The 19,675-nt window shown below is 40.6% G+C and overlaps 1 protein-coding gene across 4 annotated transcripts in view; it reads right to left on the bottom strand.

Moving 5' to 3' along the window:
* Positions 1-19,449, bottom strand: part of LOC135200339 (transcription factor MafK-like) — a 30,845-nt gene extending 11,396 nt beyond the window's left edge. For 2 of the 4 annotated variants that reach the window (XM_064228910.1, XM_064228913.1), the window contains exons 1-2: positions 19,290-19,449; positions 5,045-5,118 (exon numbers count right to left, since the gene is read on the bottom strand). Coding sequence is in view for 2 of the 4 variants with exons in the window: in XM_064228913.1 (XP_064084983.1) it covers positions 5,045-5,050 (6 nt within the window). In the remaining 2 variants the exon portion in view is untranslated. The remainder of the gene's footprint in view (positions 1-5,044; positions 5,119-19,289) is intronic. The other 2 variants (XM_064228911.1, XM_064228912.1) reach the window with 2 other exon arrangements.
* Positions 19,450-19,675: the final 226 nt, after the last annotated feature.

Here is a 19,675-nt window from a genome sequence, read left to right as displayed (position 1 = left end):
ATCTAAATTTGGCGTGTCAATGACAGGATTGTACTTCTTTCCATATTTATACTATTCAGTAAGAACTACACTGATGATATCAAGGTGCGATGCCAACTGTGTCATAGACCAAGTGAACACTGTTAGAACTACTCCCCTACCCTAGATCACTTGGCCCTAAGAACTGGGGTACAAATAAAACTATGACTGACTCTTCTGCCCCATCTCCTACTAAACACCTGGCGTAGAGTCTCCATCTCATATTCATGTTTTATATTCCCTATCACACTGATTCCCTCTTTACAAATGTGCAGGTAGCAACAACCAACGACCTTATCCATGAATGTCTTCACTATGACCACAGCACTATAAATTTGGATATTCCTAAATGCATGCTCCAAATGCCATTAGGAGTCTGTACCATGATTTTCATCACCCATAAGGGCACACATATACACACAAGCTGAAGGAGTAACAATGTTTACCTCTATATATTCATTTCACAAACTTTGATACGGGTGCCATCTAGCAACAAGATTTTTTTCTGGGACAAAGAATTAGCTACTCAGGTATTATATCCAAACATAATATTCCTACAGACTTGAAAACCACAGCAGCCCCCTAAATGAAAATTCCCTTTCTTGGCCATTAATATAATGTATGGCATGCAACACTCAGGATCTTTGGGCACTACATATATTAAAAATAATCCTTTCTTAACTATCATGCAAAGCAAACCTCCCAAGAAATCTAACAATACCTGTCAAACATATTCCTTGAAATATCTGAGGCACCAGCAGCTCAACCGAAGGGTAGGGGCCCCTGAACAAAACTAACTGGGCTATCACCTCCTTCAAGAAAGACCCCAAGTTCCCAACTGCCCTTGAGAAAATTCTCTAGGTTGCAATTATTAAGCTACTGTCATAGAGCAAGAGCAGTTCAGAGTAATGGGCAATTTACAAAACAGGTGCAGTAACCTCGGGTAGTGGATGTGTGGTGTCAACTCCCACCTTAAGAGCCCACTGAATGTGTGCAAACTCTTAATCCAATACAAGCTCTATCTTGACAGCACCCAACCCACTTTGGTAGAGGGAAAAGATTAATCTCTACTGTAATTGTTATGTACATTCTTTGTAACTTCACAAGGACTATAATGAAATGTATCCCTATCCCCCAGAGAAGGAACTTTCATTATAAGGCAAATACTCATATGTCTACATCCCTCAGACAAAGAGGAAAACACTGCTGGACTTCAGGTAAATAACTATTGCTGTACAATACTCAATTTGAAAATTTTGAGTCATTTGATGAGATGTGACTTCTAAATGCTAAGAGTTCAGGTCTGGCCATCAGAAAAATCACATTACAAATGGGGAAGTTGCATAACAAAGTGGTATAGTACACAGGGTAGTGAAAAGACAGATCTCAATACGTAGTTTCATATGGTCTGGACATGTGATGGGAGGCAATGAAGAGCAGTAAATAAAAAAATAATAAAAAACAAAAGGCTAAAACCAGTATACAGAGCCTGAAAATAACTAAGAAAGGGCACTGATGAAGATTCGAATGATATGAATGTATGTGGAATGTGTGCACGATAAATGTATGTGGAATGTGTGCAGGATAAAAGAGAGTGGAGAGAACTCATATTCTCTCACTCTGTGAAGGGAAAATCTTGTACAGAAATGTTAATACGAAATGACAATTTTAGGCAACCTGGATATAGTGATCCATAAGTATAATAGTACAGTCAATATAAAAATAAAGGGAAAAAAAACAAGGCTCTTCCATACAAACCTATTAATCATATATATATTGCCTTGCTTCCATGGTCAAGGAAACCCCAGTAATGATCAGCCCAAACATAAATACATCCAAAAGCCTTGCAACTTGCATCTCTCAAATAGCATTTAATGGAAGTATTGTGGAATCTCCATATTCCTGCTTGAAGAATAGCAACATGCTCCAATTCTTCTTCAAGGCCAGAGATGAAGAGAGGGCTAGTGCCTTGGGTATTTAATTCTGAGACTAATCAATAACTGACAAATTTGAGTAAACCTAGAAAGAGAGTATTCTTTGAAATTTGTTTCTTCTTTTCCCCAAGTTACAAAAAACCAAGAGAAGATTGAAGTTCCTTAGTATCTGATAAAAGTCTAACTGCCCTCAATGGGCAAAGAACATAAAGTTGTCCCAATAGGTTATGGGCAGGGTGAGAATAGCAAAGGGTGAACCACCAAGACTAAAGTGAGAAAACTGCTGGCAGTGTCTCAGCTACATAGCTCAAGAGATGAGTAGCGCTCCAGCCAGAATGCCATGGGTTGCAGCCATGAAATTCAGCTTCACCCATCACTGCACTTGGTGGGACAGGCAGGCCAGTTGTAAAGTCTAAATGCAGGGAGAAGAATGTACTCAAGAAGGGAACTGTAGCAACAACAAAAGGAAAAGGTAATAGAGACACAACCTCACAGACTTAATATGGAAGTGAAATAAGCCTCCACAGAGGCAAAAGTTGAGGGTGTGGGTGAGGTGAAACCTCTTCTCTTTATATTTATATATATAAAAAAAAAGTGGCTGACATAAACTGTTCCTGAATGGCAACTGCATGACAATCATCCAAAGGTCTTCCTCTTAAGTCAGTGCTGTCAGCAAGAGAGCTGGAGGCAGCGCAAATGGATAATAGGAATCAACTGGAGAAGTATGTATAAGAAATGAGGAAGACATAGATGGAATACAGATGAAGTGATTACTGCATGTTAGTAAGTGAGGTCTGCAGAAAAACAATCAAGAAAACTTGAGGGAGCAATTCAAGAAGTCCAGAACCTTCTTTCTCTTCTTCACAACACCTACAGACCTCACAGATGGTGGTGGCATGATAAAGAGGCAGTGACTTCTGGAGAAATTTGCATAAAAAAGGAAGACAAAAAACCCAATCAGCTACAAAAAGTAAGAAAAAAAAAAAACCCGATCAGACAAAAAAAAAAAAAAAACAAAAACGGACACAACAAGTAAGAACAAAAAGCCCAATAAAAAAGTCCAAAAGTGTTTAAAGAACACTTTGGTGTATGACACTGAAAACAACTCTTCTAGGAGAAGTAAAATGTCTAATCCACCAAATAAGTCGCAACTATCTCTTTGTCACACGTGTGCTGAGAAAACAGAAACAGTATTGCACACTGAGACTTAACATGGAATGGGCTCCCCCAAAAAACCAACAATGTACAATCGTCTATGTATTACAACAGTCACAAAATAACAAAATATGAAATTAAAGACAGAAAAAGAATTTCAAAAACAAAAAACTTTTATATTAAACAAATAATAAAAAACTGCTTTATATTCCAAAAGCTACCCAGCCAAAATGAATAACCTGAGAAGGAAATAAGATTTCAACAAAATGGATTAAATGTAAACTAAAAATTTAATGGAACAAAATGGAATAGTGCTCATAGCACCCCAAAGGGAGGGAGCCACTGGCTCTCACAAAGGCAAATACATTAATCTGAACTTGAAGTAAAATTAAAACAAAAATATTGAAATGGAAATTTACCACTCATAAAATGAACTGGACACAGAGGGATGGAAAATACAACCATGAAAGCACTAGGCAAAACAAACAAAGGAATTCCATGGAGGAGCAAGTTGTTTCTATACGAATCAGATACTCCCCATTCTTGAATGGGGCAAATTGGTGTGACTGGAATTTCCGTGTCCAAGGAAACAAGGTAATATATGATTAATGGGGGTTGTGTCGAAACAAATTTTATATTAATGCTCCTATGCCAAGATTTTTCAGGAAAATTCAATTCCCAAAATGCCTGCATGCATTTAAATCTCAATCACTTTTATCTTGCTCAGTAATCATCTGGCAAGGTTTGCTATCGATAACTGATACAAATCTAACTTTGTGAATTTTACAGAGAACTTTAAATACAAATTTGCTAATAACCAGTCAATTTAGCAGTAAGAAAAAGACAAAACAAATATATGGTCAATTACGAGGGGCTTGAATCAGTAAAAATTCCTATCTTTCAAAATGCGTGAAATTATTTCCTTGACAACATAGTACAATGATCTTTGCAACCAAATCTACCAAGTGTTAATCATCTAGAAAAGGTCACCTAATGAGCATCTCAAGACCTATTCACTAATTCTTGAGAAATCTAGCTAACACACAAACATACATTGGTGGTAACATAACCAGATTCCCTCTGTGGACAATGAACAAAATGTTTCATTTACAAGTTACTATATGTACTATGATAATTATCATTAAGGCAATCTATTTTTTTCGCTTGCTGCTTTCTTAATTCCTTGCATTTAAATTTGAGGGATACTTTACACTGTATTTAACTTTAAATCTTAGGGATACTTTATACTGTATTTAACTTTAAAAACAAACTTTTGTCTCAGAAGCAACAACATCCTTCATAGTGTGTTTCCCTATGGGGCTCAAAGGGCAAGCAAGGCTAATATTCACTATGGGTACCTACAATTTAATAATACCTAAGAACTTGAAACTCAAGACTAAAGTACAGCATGCTTAATTTCATGACTGACCCACCCAAACACAACATTTCTTTTATGATGATCAATGAGTATCAGCATTTCAAATCATACCTTTTCTCATGCAATTTTTTTATCGATTATATCTATAGTTTCCTAACATACAGATTGTTGTTGCCCACACCTACACAATTTCAAGTGGAAATCTTTTGAGGAGGAAAATATCAAACTTCAACTTTAGATCATAAACATGAGCCTACCTCAACTTATTGAAGGAGTCAGAATAGTTTAAAAGATGTTATTGTTTTCTTGGGCCACTTTTCTAAAGCATAAAAATAAGATCTTTAACTATTCCAACACTTAAAAGGGTAAAAGGTCTAGTATTTACTGTGTGTAAAACATGCATATGTTAAAGGAGCTATTCTAAATCTTCATATCACAGGCTATAGAGCTTATGAGCTATCATGATGATACACCATTGCTTTCAACGAAGTTGGATTTTGCACTTCTGTTGAGAACATATGACAGTTAGGTCAAGAAATAAAAAAGTCATTTCACTAACCATCATTGTGTCTTCCTACAGCTGGTCAGGAGAATGCTAGATGTGAGGTTTTGCTTTACAGATCACAGCAGGATCTGCAACATAGTACAAAAGAACTGTAAGGATATTATTGGGTTAATTTAAAAGAAAATCATTCTTTGTGTTCTTATTGACAACTGGTTATAGTAGCTAGGTACATAAGCTATTCTACAGCAATATATCCGGAGGTTTGTCACTGAGAATTCTTGTGTCAACTTAAAAATACCATATGAAAACAAACCACATATTCTTGCCCATAACTAGTAACTGTTCTGACTCCCTACTTTTATGGTGATCTACACATACTGTACTACATTTCAAGCAATATACATTCATTGCTCCGCCTACAAAAGCCACTAATTTCAGTCAATCATTGTGGGTAAAATTACTAACTACACAGTAAGCAAGACTTTGCAATGTTTTGAAAGTATCAATGCCTTTAGAAAGCTCTTAAAATCAGTAACATTGTGGTTATCTTTTTTACATGTCTGATCCCAAATGAAGAATGGCCACTTCAAATGGAGTCATCAGGTAAACAATAAGCTGATCTACAAGACAGGAAGCAAGACTTCATAATTTGACAAAGTTTACAATAACCCTTAAATTTCATAAATGCAAACCTCTATCTTTTCTACACTTTACCTCAAAAATAGTGCCTTAGCAAATCTTAAGAATTCATTAAAAAAGAAAGTATTGTGTCATTGTATGTACTGTACTGTATATTCTGGCATAAAAAATGTCATAATTTACTTGAAATGTGACAGAAATGTCTAACCAAGATAACATTCAAGGTCATCATAAAATATCATAAAAATCACAAGTATCAGTCAAAAAGATAAATTCCCTTACCAAGGTGGCAATAAAGTTAATCCAAACAAGTCACACGGTGCACTGCAGGGATTACTTAAGGTTCTTTGCAGCATCCCTTCGGCCCTAAGCCGCAACCCCAAATCTTTCTATAGCAAGACTATCATAATCACAGACGTTCTTGTCAGGTTCACTTTACTTTTGAAAATGGTAACAATATGCAAATATTTTCAGGTTTTGAAGATTACAATATTTCTTCTAGTATGTAATATTTGTTTTGTGTGGATTTTAATCTCTATTCTTTTTTCATTTTGTTCTATCTGGATGTCAAATTTATACAGTGCTTTTAAAGCATACCTGTTATTCCATATTTCTAGCATTTTCCACTGAGGTGTTTAGTTTTCCCCTTACATATCTGATATAAAAAGAATTGCTGCATAACCCTACATCCAATACTGAACTATGAAAATTTTAAATAAATGCACAACCTGTAGCTCAGAATCTATCTAAGTTTTTCAGCCCACCATCCAAATCAAAACCATTAATTTGTGATAATACAACTTAACTTTCATGTTTATTTGATCCAAAATTGCAAACTGGGATAAGTGTTTTCAACACTTGAAAATGTGGCATTTTCCATATTGGAACAGTATCTTATTCATTACATAACAAAGGCAAACATCTTCATCCCAGTGAGATAGCATCTTTTGTGAAGCCTTGACAGAGGAATTTTGGACATCTAACTGTCCTTTTACACTGAAAATTAAGGCAACGTAATAAATGCTTATTTCATCTCCCTATACATCCTCCATACTAAATCTTGCCAAGGGTGTCATCATCATGCTTCTAAACTATTTCAGCTATCAATACTTGAAACCCAAAGAGTATTGTAACCCCCCAAAAATCATCCCTATTTGGTAATGCAGACTAATTCCTAGTACTGTATGGAGAATGTGAATATCAGGAAGATAAAATTTTGGCAGAGTGAAGAAGACAATTCAAGTACATAAATACATCAATCACAATGTACATAATACATCAATCACAACATATGACCCACTTTTACAATTCTGCATCTGAGGGTTGTGAAGGATTTAACAGAAGTATGGCTCATGAAAAAGTAGCTCTACTAGGATCAATTCTCTCAGCAGGTTGGTCGCATAATATAGCAAGCCTAAAAACAGCTCAAACTGGGACCTAAGAGACACTATTAAGATGTGATAAGTTACTGAGAACCCACAACATGGTGAATGGGGAGAAAATTCTACTGGAGGAGCTTCAAAGAATTTTTTAGAATTTGCAGAGGGCATTTATTGCTTCAAACTGAAATCCCAGAACAAGTTATGGGAGACACGAGATCTCTCCTTCAACATGGACTTTCTTACCCTAATTGTCAAAAAGATCCTTCTAAGAAAGTTTTTCAGGAAAAAAATAAAAAATGGATCCCTACATTCAAATTAGGGCCTGCAATATTCCTAAATTTTCAAATGAAAGTGCAGATATAGTATCAAAGAATAAAACCTCAATGCACAACTCTTACACAAATTAAGCACAATGAAAATGAAACTGAATATGCGATACAAAATATGGAATAGGAGACATACATTAGAACAATAACTCAACCAAAAAGAATATACATGCACTAAAACAAGAACATGTAAACAAAATTAATGTTAAAAACTCAAGCACTCAAGTAGATCAACAAGTCATTGTGAGCTTCTATGTGACAAGTGTGAAGTTTTGAAATTTTCTGAAATTTTAAAAATTTATCCCTAACCATCGGTGTGAATTTGAGTAGGCAACATGCCACTACAACAACAAAAAAGACAATGTCTTACTGTACGAAGACTCATGATGTACTTACATATAAAAAGCCTAGCTACAGGATCAAATATAAATGCAAGAACACAGACTAAAAGATAACTCCAGCCATGAGAAATAGTGTGATATTATATACTACTGTAAGTCATATAGCAAATTGTACATTTGAAAAAAAAAAACACCATCATAACAAAACAATAAAACAGGAAAAATGATATTGTTAGTATACAATAAAGTTTTGTACATACTTACCTGGCAGATATATACTTAGCTTAGGTCTCTGACGTCACGACAGAAAATTCAAAACTCGCGGCACACGCTACAGGTAGGTCAGGTGATCTACCTTACCCGCCTCCCCCCGCTGGGAGGCGGGTGTAACGAACCAGTCCCCCTTTCCTGTCAGGTTATTTTCTTCCACCTGTCTCCTGAGGGAGGCTGGGCGGGCCATCAATCGTATATATCTGCCAGGTAAGTATGTACAAAACTTTATTGTATACTAACAATATCATTTTTGTACATGAACTTCCCTGCCAGATATATACTTAGCTGATTGACACCCTTGGTGGAGGGAAAGAGACACATACTTACTTAGAAAGTGGGGACAACACATGTTAAAGGAATACATAATATAAACCTCTGGTTCTTACCTGATTTAGGCAGAGACTTGATAGTTACTGTCTATTAGTCTGCGTTGCCTAAAGAGTCTCAGCGAGGGCGTGACCTATGGCTGAAGAACTCTTTGGGTCTACCAATGGGAACTGAGTCCACTTACTTGGCAGAATCCAAGCAGGATCTGGTCATGGGATCCCAACCCGCTTACATGCCAGAGCCTATCACTACCAATTGCAAGGAGCCTTAAGCACAACCGATCACCTAACCAATTACTAACATTAGTATACGAAAGAAGGAGCTGCCTCCTGCAACCTCCTTCGTACAACCAACAAACTCAAACTTAAAACTAACAGGGAAAAAGGATTAAAAAGGATGTGTTTCAGCTCCCTGCCCCAGCACTGAATCCGCCGATACGTAAGGGCCTAGCCCAAAACACTTATCATACGTAATCGATACGTCCCTTAGGTAGTGATTAGAGAAGACTGATTCACACCTCCAAAAAGTGGCCTTCATAAGGTTTGTAATGACAAATTCTTCTTGAAAGCCAAAGACGTCGCGATGGCCCGTACTTCGTGCGCCTTGACTTTCAGAAGGTTAAACTGTTGCTGATTGCAAGAAGAGTGTGCTTCTCTAATAATATTCCTGATAAAGAATGAGAGTGCATTTTTAGATAAGGGCCTACTGGGGTCCCTTACAGAGCACCAGAGATTGCTCTCATTAGCGGCAAGTCTTTTCTTCCTCTGAAGATAATATTTCAGGCTTCTCACCGGGCAAAGAGATCTCTCCTCTTCTGTCCCGACTAAGGAGGATAAGCTTTTGATTTCGAAGCTCCTGGGCCACGGCGAAGAAGGGTTTTCATTCTTGGCTAGGAAAGCCGGAAGAAAAGAGCAAACCGCGGAGCCTCCTTGGAAACCTACCTCACCTTCTAGAGCCTGCAGCTCGCTGACCCTCTTTGCTGACGCTAACGCACAGAGGAAAAGAGTCTTCATCGAAAGGTCTCTGAACGAAGCAGCATGGGGAGGTTCGAACCTTGAGGACCTCAGGAAGAGCAGCACGACATCAAGATTCCAGCTAGGCACTAAGGAGGAGGTTCTTTTAACCGTTTCAAACGATCTGATTAAATCATGGAGGTCCTTGTCCTCAGATATGTTTAATCCTCTATGACGAAAAACTGAGGAAAGCATGCTCCTGTACCCCTTGATGGTGGAGACAACCAACCCGCATTTTTCCCTCAGGAAGATAAGGAAATCTGCAATCTGCGTCACAGAGGTACTGGAGGAGGAACTTTATGAGTCCTGCACCAGCGTCGAAAAACATCCCACTTCGACTGGTAGACTCTAGATGTGGAAGGTCTACGTGCATTGGCAATAGCCCTTGCAGACTTTGCCGAAAAGCCTTAGCTCTGACGAGACTCTTGATAGTCTGAATCCAGTCAGACTGAGAGCGGGGAGGTTTTTGTGAAACCTGTCGAAGTGGGGCTGTTTGAGCAGATCGACTCTTAGAGGTAGGGATCTTGGGACATCCACCAGCCATTCCAGTACCTCTGTGAACCAGTCGTGGGCGGGCCAGAACGGAGCTATCAACGTCATCCTTGTTCCCTCTGACGCTGCGAATTTCCTTAACGTTTCCCCTATAATCTTGAAAGGCGGGAACGCGTACAGATCCAGATTCCTCCAATCCATGAGGAATGCATCTATTGCCACTGCTCTTGGGTCTGCAATAGGGGAGCAGTATAGATCTATACCGCGCATTCCTGGAGGTCGCAAATAGATCCAGATGGGGCCTGCCCCACGTCCTCCACAGCTCCTGGCATACGTCCGCGTGCAGAGTCCACTCTGAGGGAAGGACTTGATTCCTTCTGCTTAGCAGATCCGCTCTGACATTTCTTTCTCCCTGTACGAACCTGGTGAGAAGCCTTATGTTCCTTTCCTCTGACCACAAGAGGAGCGATCTCGCTGTCTCGTACAGGGAGAAAGAGTGAGTCCCCCCTGTTTTCGAATGTAAGCCAGGGCTGTAGTGTTGTCGGAGTTGATCTGAACATATTTCCCTTTTACGAGGGGTTCGAAGGTCTTGAGAGCTAACCAAATCGCTGTTAGCTCCTTCTTGTTGATGTGCCAGGACACCTGATCCCCCATCCAGGTGCCTGACACTTCTCTCGACCCGAGAGTGGCTCCCCAACCTTTGTCCGAAGCGTCTGCATACAATACTAGGTTGGGGTTTCGAACTTGCAAGGAAAGGCCTTCCTTGAACAATAGAGGGTCTAACCACCAACGTAGATCCTCCTTTATCTCTTGCGAAATCTTGAACGCAAAGTCCAGACCTTGATATTTCCGATCCCAGTTCCTCGTCAGGAAGAACTGTAGGGGTCTGAGGTGCAACCTTCCTAGAGAAACGAATTGCTCCAGAGAGGAGAGTGTCCCCAACAGACTCATCCACTCCCTCGCTGTGTATACATCTTTCTCTAGAAAGATTGCTACCTTCTCCAAACCTCGGGTTATCCTCTCTGGGGACGGATACGCCCGAAAAACCAGAGAAGCCATCAGAATCCCCAGATAGATACGCTCTTGACTGGGGATTAGCTGTGACTTCTCGAAATTCACTAGCAAACCCAGAGAAGCTGCTAGATCCAACGTCACTCGTAAGTCCTCCAGACATTTCTCCTTGGATTTGGCCCTGATAAGCCAATCGTCCAAGTAGAGGGAAATCCTCACTCCCTCGAGATGAAGCCACTGGGCAACGTTCTTCATCAGTCCTGTGAATACTTGGGGGGCCGTGGAAAGGCCGAAGCATAGGGCCCTGAACTGAAAAACGTTCCCTCCCCACATGAATCTGAGATATTTGCGAGAAGAAGGATGGATCGGCACATGGAAGTAAGCGTCCTGAAGGTCCAGTGACACCATCCAGTCCCCGGGACGAAGAGCTGCTAAGACTGATGACGTCGTCTCCATAGCGAACTTCCTCTTCTTCACAAAGACATTCAGGGCGCTTACGTCCAGAACCGGTCTCCATCCTCCTGAGTTCTTGGGAACTAGGAACAAACGGTTGTAGAACCCCGCTGAAAGTGGTCCTGAACCATCTCTATTGCCTCTTTCTCTAACATCAGCTCTACCGCTAGAGCGAGGGCTTGATTCATCAGTGGGTCTTTGTATTTGGCCACCAGTGCCCTTGGAGTGGTGGTCAAGGGTGGTCTCGAAATAAAGGGAATGAGGTATCCCCTCTTGATGATCCGCGAGGGACCAGTTGTCCGCCCCCTTTCGTGCCCAGACATCTGCAAAGTTCAGGAAGTCTGGCACCCACAGTTGTCTGGAGGACACCCGAACTATTTCTTGGCCCTAATAGCCCGGGAGAAGGTCCTTCCTCTTCTAGGTGGTCTCGAACCTCTGGAGGAAGAAGAGCGAGACGAAGGTCCTCCTCGAAAGGGTTTCTTGCCTACTTTGAGCCTCTTTCTTCGTCTTCTGCTGAAACGAAGGTTTCGGAATTCTAGCCGATCGAGCTAGCATATCCTGCGTCGCTTTTGCTGATAACGAGCTGGAGATATCGTTAATAGTCTTCTTGGGGAAGAGTTGCGGGGAAAGTTGCGAATACAGCAAGGAAGCTCTCTGTGCGTGCGAAACCGCCTTGGTAAGAAAAGAGCAGAAAACGGCCCTCTTCTTTACCACTCCTGCACCAAAAAGAGAAGCAATTTCCCCGGAACCGTCTCTCACTGCCTTGTCCATGCAAGACAGAACTGCGTGGAGGTCTTCAGGCGAAAGAGTGTCTTGCTCTTGAGTCCTCTTGGCCAACACTCCCAGGGTCCAGTCAAGAAAGTTAAAAACTTCTAAGACTCGGAACATTCCCTTCAGAAGGTGATCCAACTCGCTCATACCCCACGTCGTCTTCGCAGAATTCAGCGCCGAGCGACGTGCGGAATCGACCAACGAAGAGAAGTCCGAGTCTGCAGAAGAGGGAAGAGTCAGACCCAAGGCTCTCCTGACTCGTACCAGAACCCCATCTTACCCGTCAGCTTGGACGGGGGAAAAGAAAAAACTGTCTTGCCCTTCTCTTCTTTTGAAAGCAACCAGTCGTCAAAGTTCTTCATAGCCTTCTTCATAGACACTGTAGGCTTCATCTTAACGCCACCGAAGACTTCTTAGCCGTATTGGTCGTTGAAAATAAGGACGGAGGAGACGGAGGAGCAACGGCCGAAAGAGACTCCCCAAAATCTTGCAAGAGGAGGTCTGTAAGTCTCTTATACGAAGAAACCGCAGCATCCTTGGGCAAATCTTCCTCCGAATCAGCAACAAATTCTTCCGAAGAATGACGTCTAGAAGCTCTACTGCCCGGAGGAGAGCTAATCCTTGGAGAGCGCCTGTTCGGAGAGCGCCTACTAAGGAAAAACCAAAAACCACGGGAGAGCGCTTACACGGGGAGCGCCTACCAGGAGAGCGCCTACCAGGAGAGCGCCTCTACCAGGAGATCGCCTACTTAGAGAGCGCCTCCCAGGAGAGAGCCTACTAGGAGAGCGCCTAGTTGGAGAGCGACTACTAGGAGAGCGCCTACTTTGAGAGCGCCTCAGGAGGAGAGAGCCTACTTGGTGAGCGCCTGCTAGGAGAGCGCCTACTTGGGGAGCGCCTACTAGGAGAGCGCCTACAAGTGGAGGCCCGTCTGTCGGAAACCGATTCTAACTCCACAGAAGAGCGTCTGGAAACGGGAGAGAGGGGCGCCTATCAGGCTCTCTGCGCCTGCTAGGCTCTTGGCGCCTGCCATCCTCAATACGCCTGCCAGGCTCTTGACGCCTGCCACGGGGAGAGAAAACATCCACAGATGAATCCCTGTCAGAAGCGCGGCGCTTACAAGGCTCTGAGCGCCTATCCAATCGGGAGTGCTCTACCGGAGGAGAAAACTTCCGTTGCCGCCTACCAGGTTCTTGGCGCCTACTATGCTCTTGGCGCCTACTAGGCTCTTGCTGCCTACTAGGCGTCCGAGCGTCCGTCAAAAGGAGAGTGGCCACCAGGCGAAGAACTCTTCCTTCGCTCCTGACGAAAACTAGGCTCTTGACGTCTGTCAAGCTCTTGACGCCTAACTGAAGAGGAGCGGAAATCCTGAGGAGAGAGCCTGCCTGGCTCCTTACACCTTACATGCTCACAACTCTTGCTGGGAAGAGAGGAGAGCCTACTCGGAGAAAGATCCCGAGCTCCAGCCTGCACTTCTGAACTCCTACTAACAGGCTCAAAAGCTCTTCTAGCCAAAGGAGATTTAGCCGAAGGAACGTTCTTAGACTTCTTCACCGGAAGTGAGGCGTCCTTCCGACGATGAGAAGTCCCGGCAATAGACTCTGCTAAAGCCGCAATCTGCGCCTGCAGACCCGCCAGGATACGCGCAGGAGATCTCTTAAACTCCTCTACAGGGGACGAAGTCCGAGAGCGAACAGGAGAAGCGTAACAGGACGAAATCTTGGTTCTCTTGCGTTCCACTTCAGGCTCTTCCGCGAAAGATTCGGGGCTGGAAGGAAGGGCGCAAGGATCCTTCCAGGGCCTCTTGAGAGGGCGAGACGACTCCGATGCGCTCCATCTACGCTGAGGAGAAGGCGACGAAGATGACGAGAAGCACTGGCGCAATAACTCCTTCTTGGTTCGTTCCAAGGCAGCCTGGGAACGAGCAACAGGAACTGCCGAGGGGACGCCTGACCGGTGGGGGTTCTCCCTAACCTTCCTGCGGCTTTCGACTTTCCTCCTCCACTGGGTCTGGGAGTCTGGAAGAGGTCTAGGCCTGGAAGCGTTAGTGAGCCGGTCAGACGCACCCTCCACTGCACTAGGGGCACTGCACTGATCACTTTGCACTATCATCACTCTTACCTTGTCGAGAGCGAGCGAGGCTCTCCTTACACCTGATCGAGGCTCTCCCAGAAGCAACTTCCGAAACGAATCTTCGGGTTCAAAGCTGGGCGCAGGGGCTGAAACTGGAGAAGGAACTACTTCTACTACAGGATTCTCAGCGTCAACTTCACTCACCCTCGATCTAGAACTCTTTGAAGAAGCCTTGCGCACCCTATCTTTCTCTAACTTTCTCACATAAGAAGAGAGAGCCTTCCAACCATCCTCATCCAAATTCTCACACTCTTTGCAAGGGTTAATAAAAGAGCATTCATTCCCTCTACACGACTCACATACCGAGTGAGGATCTAATGCAGCTTTAGGAAGCCTAACTTTACATTCCTTCTCTGAACAAACCCTAAATAAACTAGGTTTCTTAACTTCAGAATCATCCATGATAAAGATATGTAAGAGAAATCCAAAAGAAAAATCCAAAAAACAGTCCAAAAAGCGTATGCCAAGCCAACAACCAAAGTGTACTTCACCAAAATCCAAATCGTCGGCAACGAGAACGAATTTCAACTATCGTAAGGACTGAACAACAGGTGTTGTCCAGCCGGCGACAGAAAATAATCTGACAGGAAAGGGGGACTGGTTCTTACACCCGCCTCCCAGCGGCGGGTAAGGTAGATCACCTGACCTACCTGTAGCGTGTGCCGCGAGTTTTGAATTTTCTGTCGTGAGTCAGAGACCTAAGCTAAGTATATATCTGGCAGGGAAGTTCATGTACAAAACATTAAAATATATAACAAATAAGATGAATGAATAAACATAAAATAAACAGCAATGAATAGAATGCTTTTAATAAGCAAGAGATAAAAAATCCAAGTCTTGGGAGGCCATCATAAAGATGGTATGTCATTGCCCAAAGTATGTATGTATAAGAATAGTGGTTTCATGGTCATCAACTAGTATTAAGCAATCAAATTTAGTGTTCTAAACAACTTAACAGCCAAAAACACCAGCACAAATATTCTAACTAATTAAGCAAGGCATAAGTAAAAGGGTACTGCATGTGACATATTGTCTGTCCCGGTGATTTTATAGTTTTCATACGAACACACAATCAAATGAGACACGCTACAGATCACGTAGGCCGTTTGAATAATAGGTCGGGGTAGTTGTCTCAAGCAGGGAGCTTGGACTAATGTTTATAAACAATTGAATGACTACAGGTGACGGCATGTTATCTTAGCCTACATACTTATTGTATACGTCCTCTTTAGCGCTCTAGTCTGATCACATTCCTGCAATCAATCTGTTGACCTCTTAAGTTTTAGACCTCTATTATATGGACTAACATTCCATATTTTTATTCATGTACACACTTACACATGCACCAACTACCCAAAGACATTAGCTCAAAATAATGACAGGGAATGATGTTTAAATGAATAGTACACAAAGCCAAAAGAGTAAAGGAAACCACTAAAATGAAAATACAGGAAAACTTGGATTTAATAACCAAATGACTATATTAAGCTTCAAACTCTGGATGATCGGTAAGAAATTTGGGATTCTATCCAGCTTCTATGGTCATTTCCCATCTAGGATGAGTAAGATGACAACCCTAGTAAATTCTTGGTCAGCTGGCCCTTTCAATACTGTAGTAGCTGCTATTGTAAGGCAAAGTTTCCTACCATTAAAAAATAAAACTATATTACTCCTGCTTAACATACTACAATAACAGCTAGAGTGTGCCCCCTTTGCCTGGTCAAGCAGCTGAACTCTATCTGTTCTAACCTACAAAATTTTATTGATAATTTGTAGCCTTCATGTCAGACCTAAAGACACAACTACAACTGAATGATAATCATGAAGAAAACTAGTCCTACTTTGGAACCTTGGAACAATTCTGAATATGTCCAAGGCTATTGCCATGCACTCCCTGGATGTGATAATCTATTATGACATTAACCCTCCAGAGTTGGGCTAAAAAATCAATATGCAGCACCCCAGACCGAACAAACTTTGAGGTCAGCCAATTAAAAAAAAAAAAAAAAAAAAAAAAAAAAAAAAAAAAAAAAAAAAAAAAAAAAAAAAAAAAAAAAAACACACACAAACAAAATTAGTAGAAAGAGGAAGACATACAAATGCACATGGTGTAAGAAAAAAAAATAAAAAAATCACTCTCTACCATCCACGAGAAACTGGAAATGACTATTTACAAACCCTTGTGGAGTCTCTTTTCCAAGAATGGTAAATTTTACCAAGTTATTACATGTTTTTTCAAACAATTATTTATTATTTTGTAAAATTATAATTACAGCTCACACAATATCATAACAGATATGAACTAAAATCAATAACAAATATTGAGTATATTTGTTGTGATATATTTACAGAAATTTACTGTGATCGAAGATGAAGTACCTTTTTTGGATTATACATGTCTTTTCGAATATTTCTTTGCACTTTTCTTTCCAAAATTACAATTATAATTGACATACTATCATAAAAGATAAGAACTAAAACCAACAGCAACCCCTGGGTACATTCATGCACAAATATATGAAAAGACGTCACGAGTGAGAGAGAGAGAGAGAGAGAGAGAGAGAGAGAGAGAGAGAAGATCGTACAGAGAGAGAGAGAGAGAGAGAGAGAAGAGAGAGAGAGAGAGAGAGAGACTACATTCCCCTTGACGTCAAGTAGCACAAAACTGACTCATGAGACACCTAGAATTGGCGAGCTAAGCCAGTCTAAAAGTTGCCATTAGTAAATTTATGGGCTTTTGAAATAATGGAACCTCTTTCCCGCCGACTTCTCCAAATCAATGGCGGGTAACATTGATAGTCACTGGGAGGTAATCTGTCCACCTCTCAAAACATGTTATTATTATTCATATGAGGGTATCCTTCCATTAAGGGTTAACTTCAAAACCCAATGCCAAAATATTCAAAGTCAGTTCATTTCAGTTTATACATCATTCACTAATTTTAATAATTTACTCTCAAATGTACATACTGCCATTCTTAGTTGCTAATAAGATTTGTAATTAATAAAGTAAAACATTACAGTCTGATTGACCATTCTAACTTCCATCCTGGGTCATGCAAATATGACAGATCGATTCCTATTCTTATGCAAAGTATGAAATCCCTTATAGCTCCTATAATTTTTGTAATCCTCCTATTCCTTGTGTCAGATGTATGCATTCATTATCATACGAGGTGTATGTTCTCCCTCCTTAATTATAAGCATTTAAGCTTTCGGTCTTTTGAAGTATTCCATACCATTATAGTTTATTACAGCTGCATACATCCTATTCTTAGAATTTCTTTCAGGTATGAAAATACAGTACATATTCCAATTTCCATTTCACATAAATTCTATGCAACATACGTGATAAATTTGTTTTCGTGATTGCAAATGCTTAAAGCCCTACTAGAAACTGATAGTTTGTTTATGTAGCTAGTGAACATATGGATCTTTAAACAAGGTTCTCCTCTGACTTACTTCTTACAGGAATTCTAGATGTAGATTGTCATTAACTACAATTCCTGGACTGTATCCAGACAATCACTTGAGGTATGATACAGATCTCAAAAAGGCTACAACTGGCAGATATTCCAATTCTATAATATTGTGCAGATCTTTATTATATTTCAGATTTTGTTACTTATAACAAGCTGAGACCCCTGCAGCATTTTCTAAGTTGAGGGGCTACTGTACACCTTACCAGGATGCATTGTAATTTAATATTGCCTACCATGTAGTAGAATAACACCAGAGAAGGACTGTCCTAGCCTGGAACCCTTAACCTGGCATAAGCTAAGGATAATGATTTAAACCTCAATTGTCATCATAATAATAGTGTAATGATAGCTATAAGAAATAATAGTAGATAGGAAAGCGTAAAAACCGAGAGAGAGAGAAAGAGAATAATCAAAGTAGAGTAAAAATAACGAGAAAGAGAGAGAGAAAATTGAGTTTGGTGTGTGAGCCAGAATTTGAGTTACTTTTTCAATAACGAATATTTTCAAATAAATCATCATAAATATGTAAAATATTGATGTTTTACTATTTACTTAAATAATTATCTAGTACGTACACGCTTCGTCGTCGTCTTCTACCAAAACAGTAGTTACCTTAAAAACGTCGTGGCCGGGGACAGTTTTCTGATTGTTGTGATGAAAGTGCCCCAGCATCTATGGGTACAAGTGGTGTGCGGATTTATCACAGGAAATGGGGAGTTTGCTGACACAAGCGACTCCGCAAACATCGAGATGGCATCAATCTTCTAAGTTATTTAATCGTAAGTAGAAATTTCGAAAGCATTTTGGAGAAGTTTGCACTGCACTGGCCACCCTTTTCATTACCCTCTGTTTAAAGCTTTACATTTGCCCTTAATTTCTAACTTTGGAGAAAATACTTACATTGAAAGGAGAGTAGAGGTCTTTAGCAGTTTCTCTCACCAACAACAACTCGCGACTGATGACCATCTCCGGTATCAGGACGCATTATAATTACTTTTTCGGAGGGTGGCCAGCCGTGACTGTCAGTGAGAAGGGCAAGTCCATGCGGCTGTTTACCCTATGTTCCAGCATTTCTTGCGGATAGCTAATGACGATATGAATAAACTTAGGTAGCCTATGTATTTCTTCAACTGATTATGAAGTGACCGACACATTTCTACCTTTCTGACAGGCGTGCTACAGTCATTTTTGGTTTCACCCCCCCAAAGACCCTGGAGGGCCTATCCCATGGTTGCTATCCTATAGGCTAAGTATTGGATATGGGATAGTCTAATAGGGCTGAAAAAAAAAAAAAAAAACAGTAGCCTAAGGGTTAGAAAGTCATAAAACACAAGATAACCTCTAAGACAATGCATGGTTCATGTATTACCTAAGGCTAGGAATTACCAGATTCACTAATAAGGTAGTAGGTAATACCTACCTAAGGGGGTTTAGCATAACCTATTTATAACCTACACTAAAACAATATTTATCATTAATAATGGAACAGTAATATCCATAACCTACTTACCGTCATGTCCATTTCATACTCTAGCACAAATCAAATTGCTAAAAGATTTCCCTTCTGTCAAATTTACCTCCGGGAACTCGTAGGTTGGCTCAGGTTACAACCTCATAGGTAATAATAAAAAGCTACAAACAAAAAGTTACTTCCCATACCTTGGAATGTCTTCTTTCCATTTCAGGCAGAACAAGCTGGTAGCAAAGCAGATAATATGGCGTCAGTGGCTAATACCTTTTCTGCTGAATCACGGTAGAGATAGGGACCTTTCACGCACTCACTTTTTGTGTACAAATACCACAACGGAGGTGCTTCTTCTTCTTTGGAAAATTAGAGAGATGATCTGAAATCCTTGTTAGTTTTAATAATAATAACAATAATACTACTATATAATAAAAATAATGGAGAAACAAATCCACACTTGTGTAAATGTATAGATTTATCGTTAAATATATGTACATATACATAACTAATGCTTTGTTTCTCTATTTTCAGACTCATGCTACTATGAGTATCTTTAAATAATAATAATAATAATAATAAT

This window comes from Macrobrachium nipponense, chromosome 26 (genome assembly GCF_015104395.2).
Source record: "Macrobrachium nipponense isolate FS-2020 chromosome 26, ASM1510439v2, whole genome shotgun sequence".
NCBI lineage: Eukaryota > Metazoa > Arthropoda > Malacostraca > Decapoda > Palaemonidae > Macrobrachium > Macrobrachium nipponense.
This window is presented reverse-complemented; position numbering and strand designations above follow the sequence as displayed.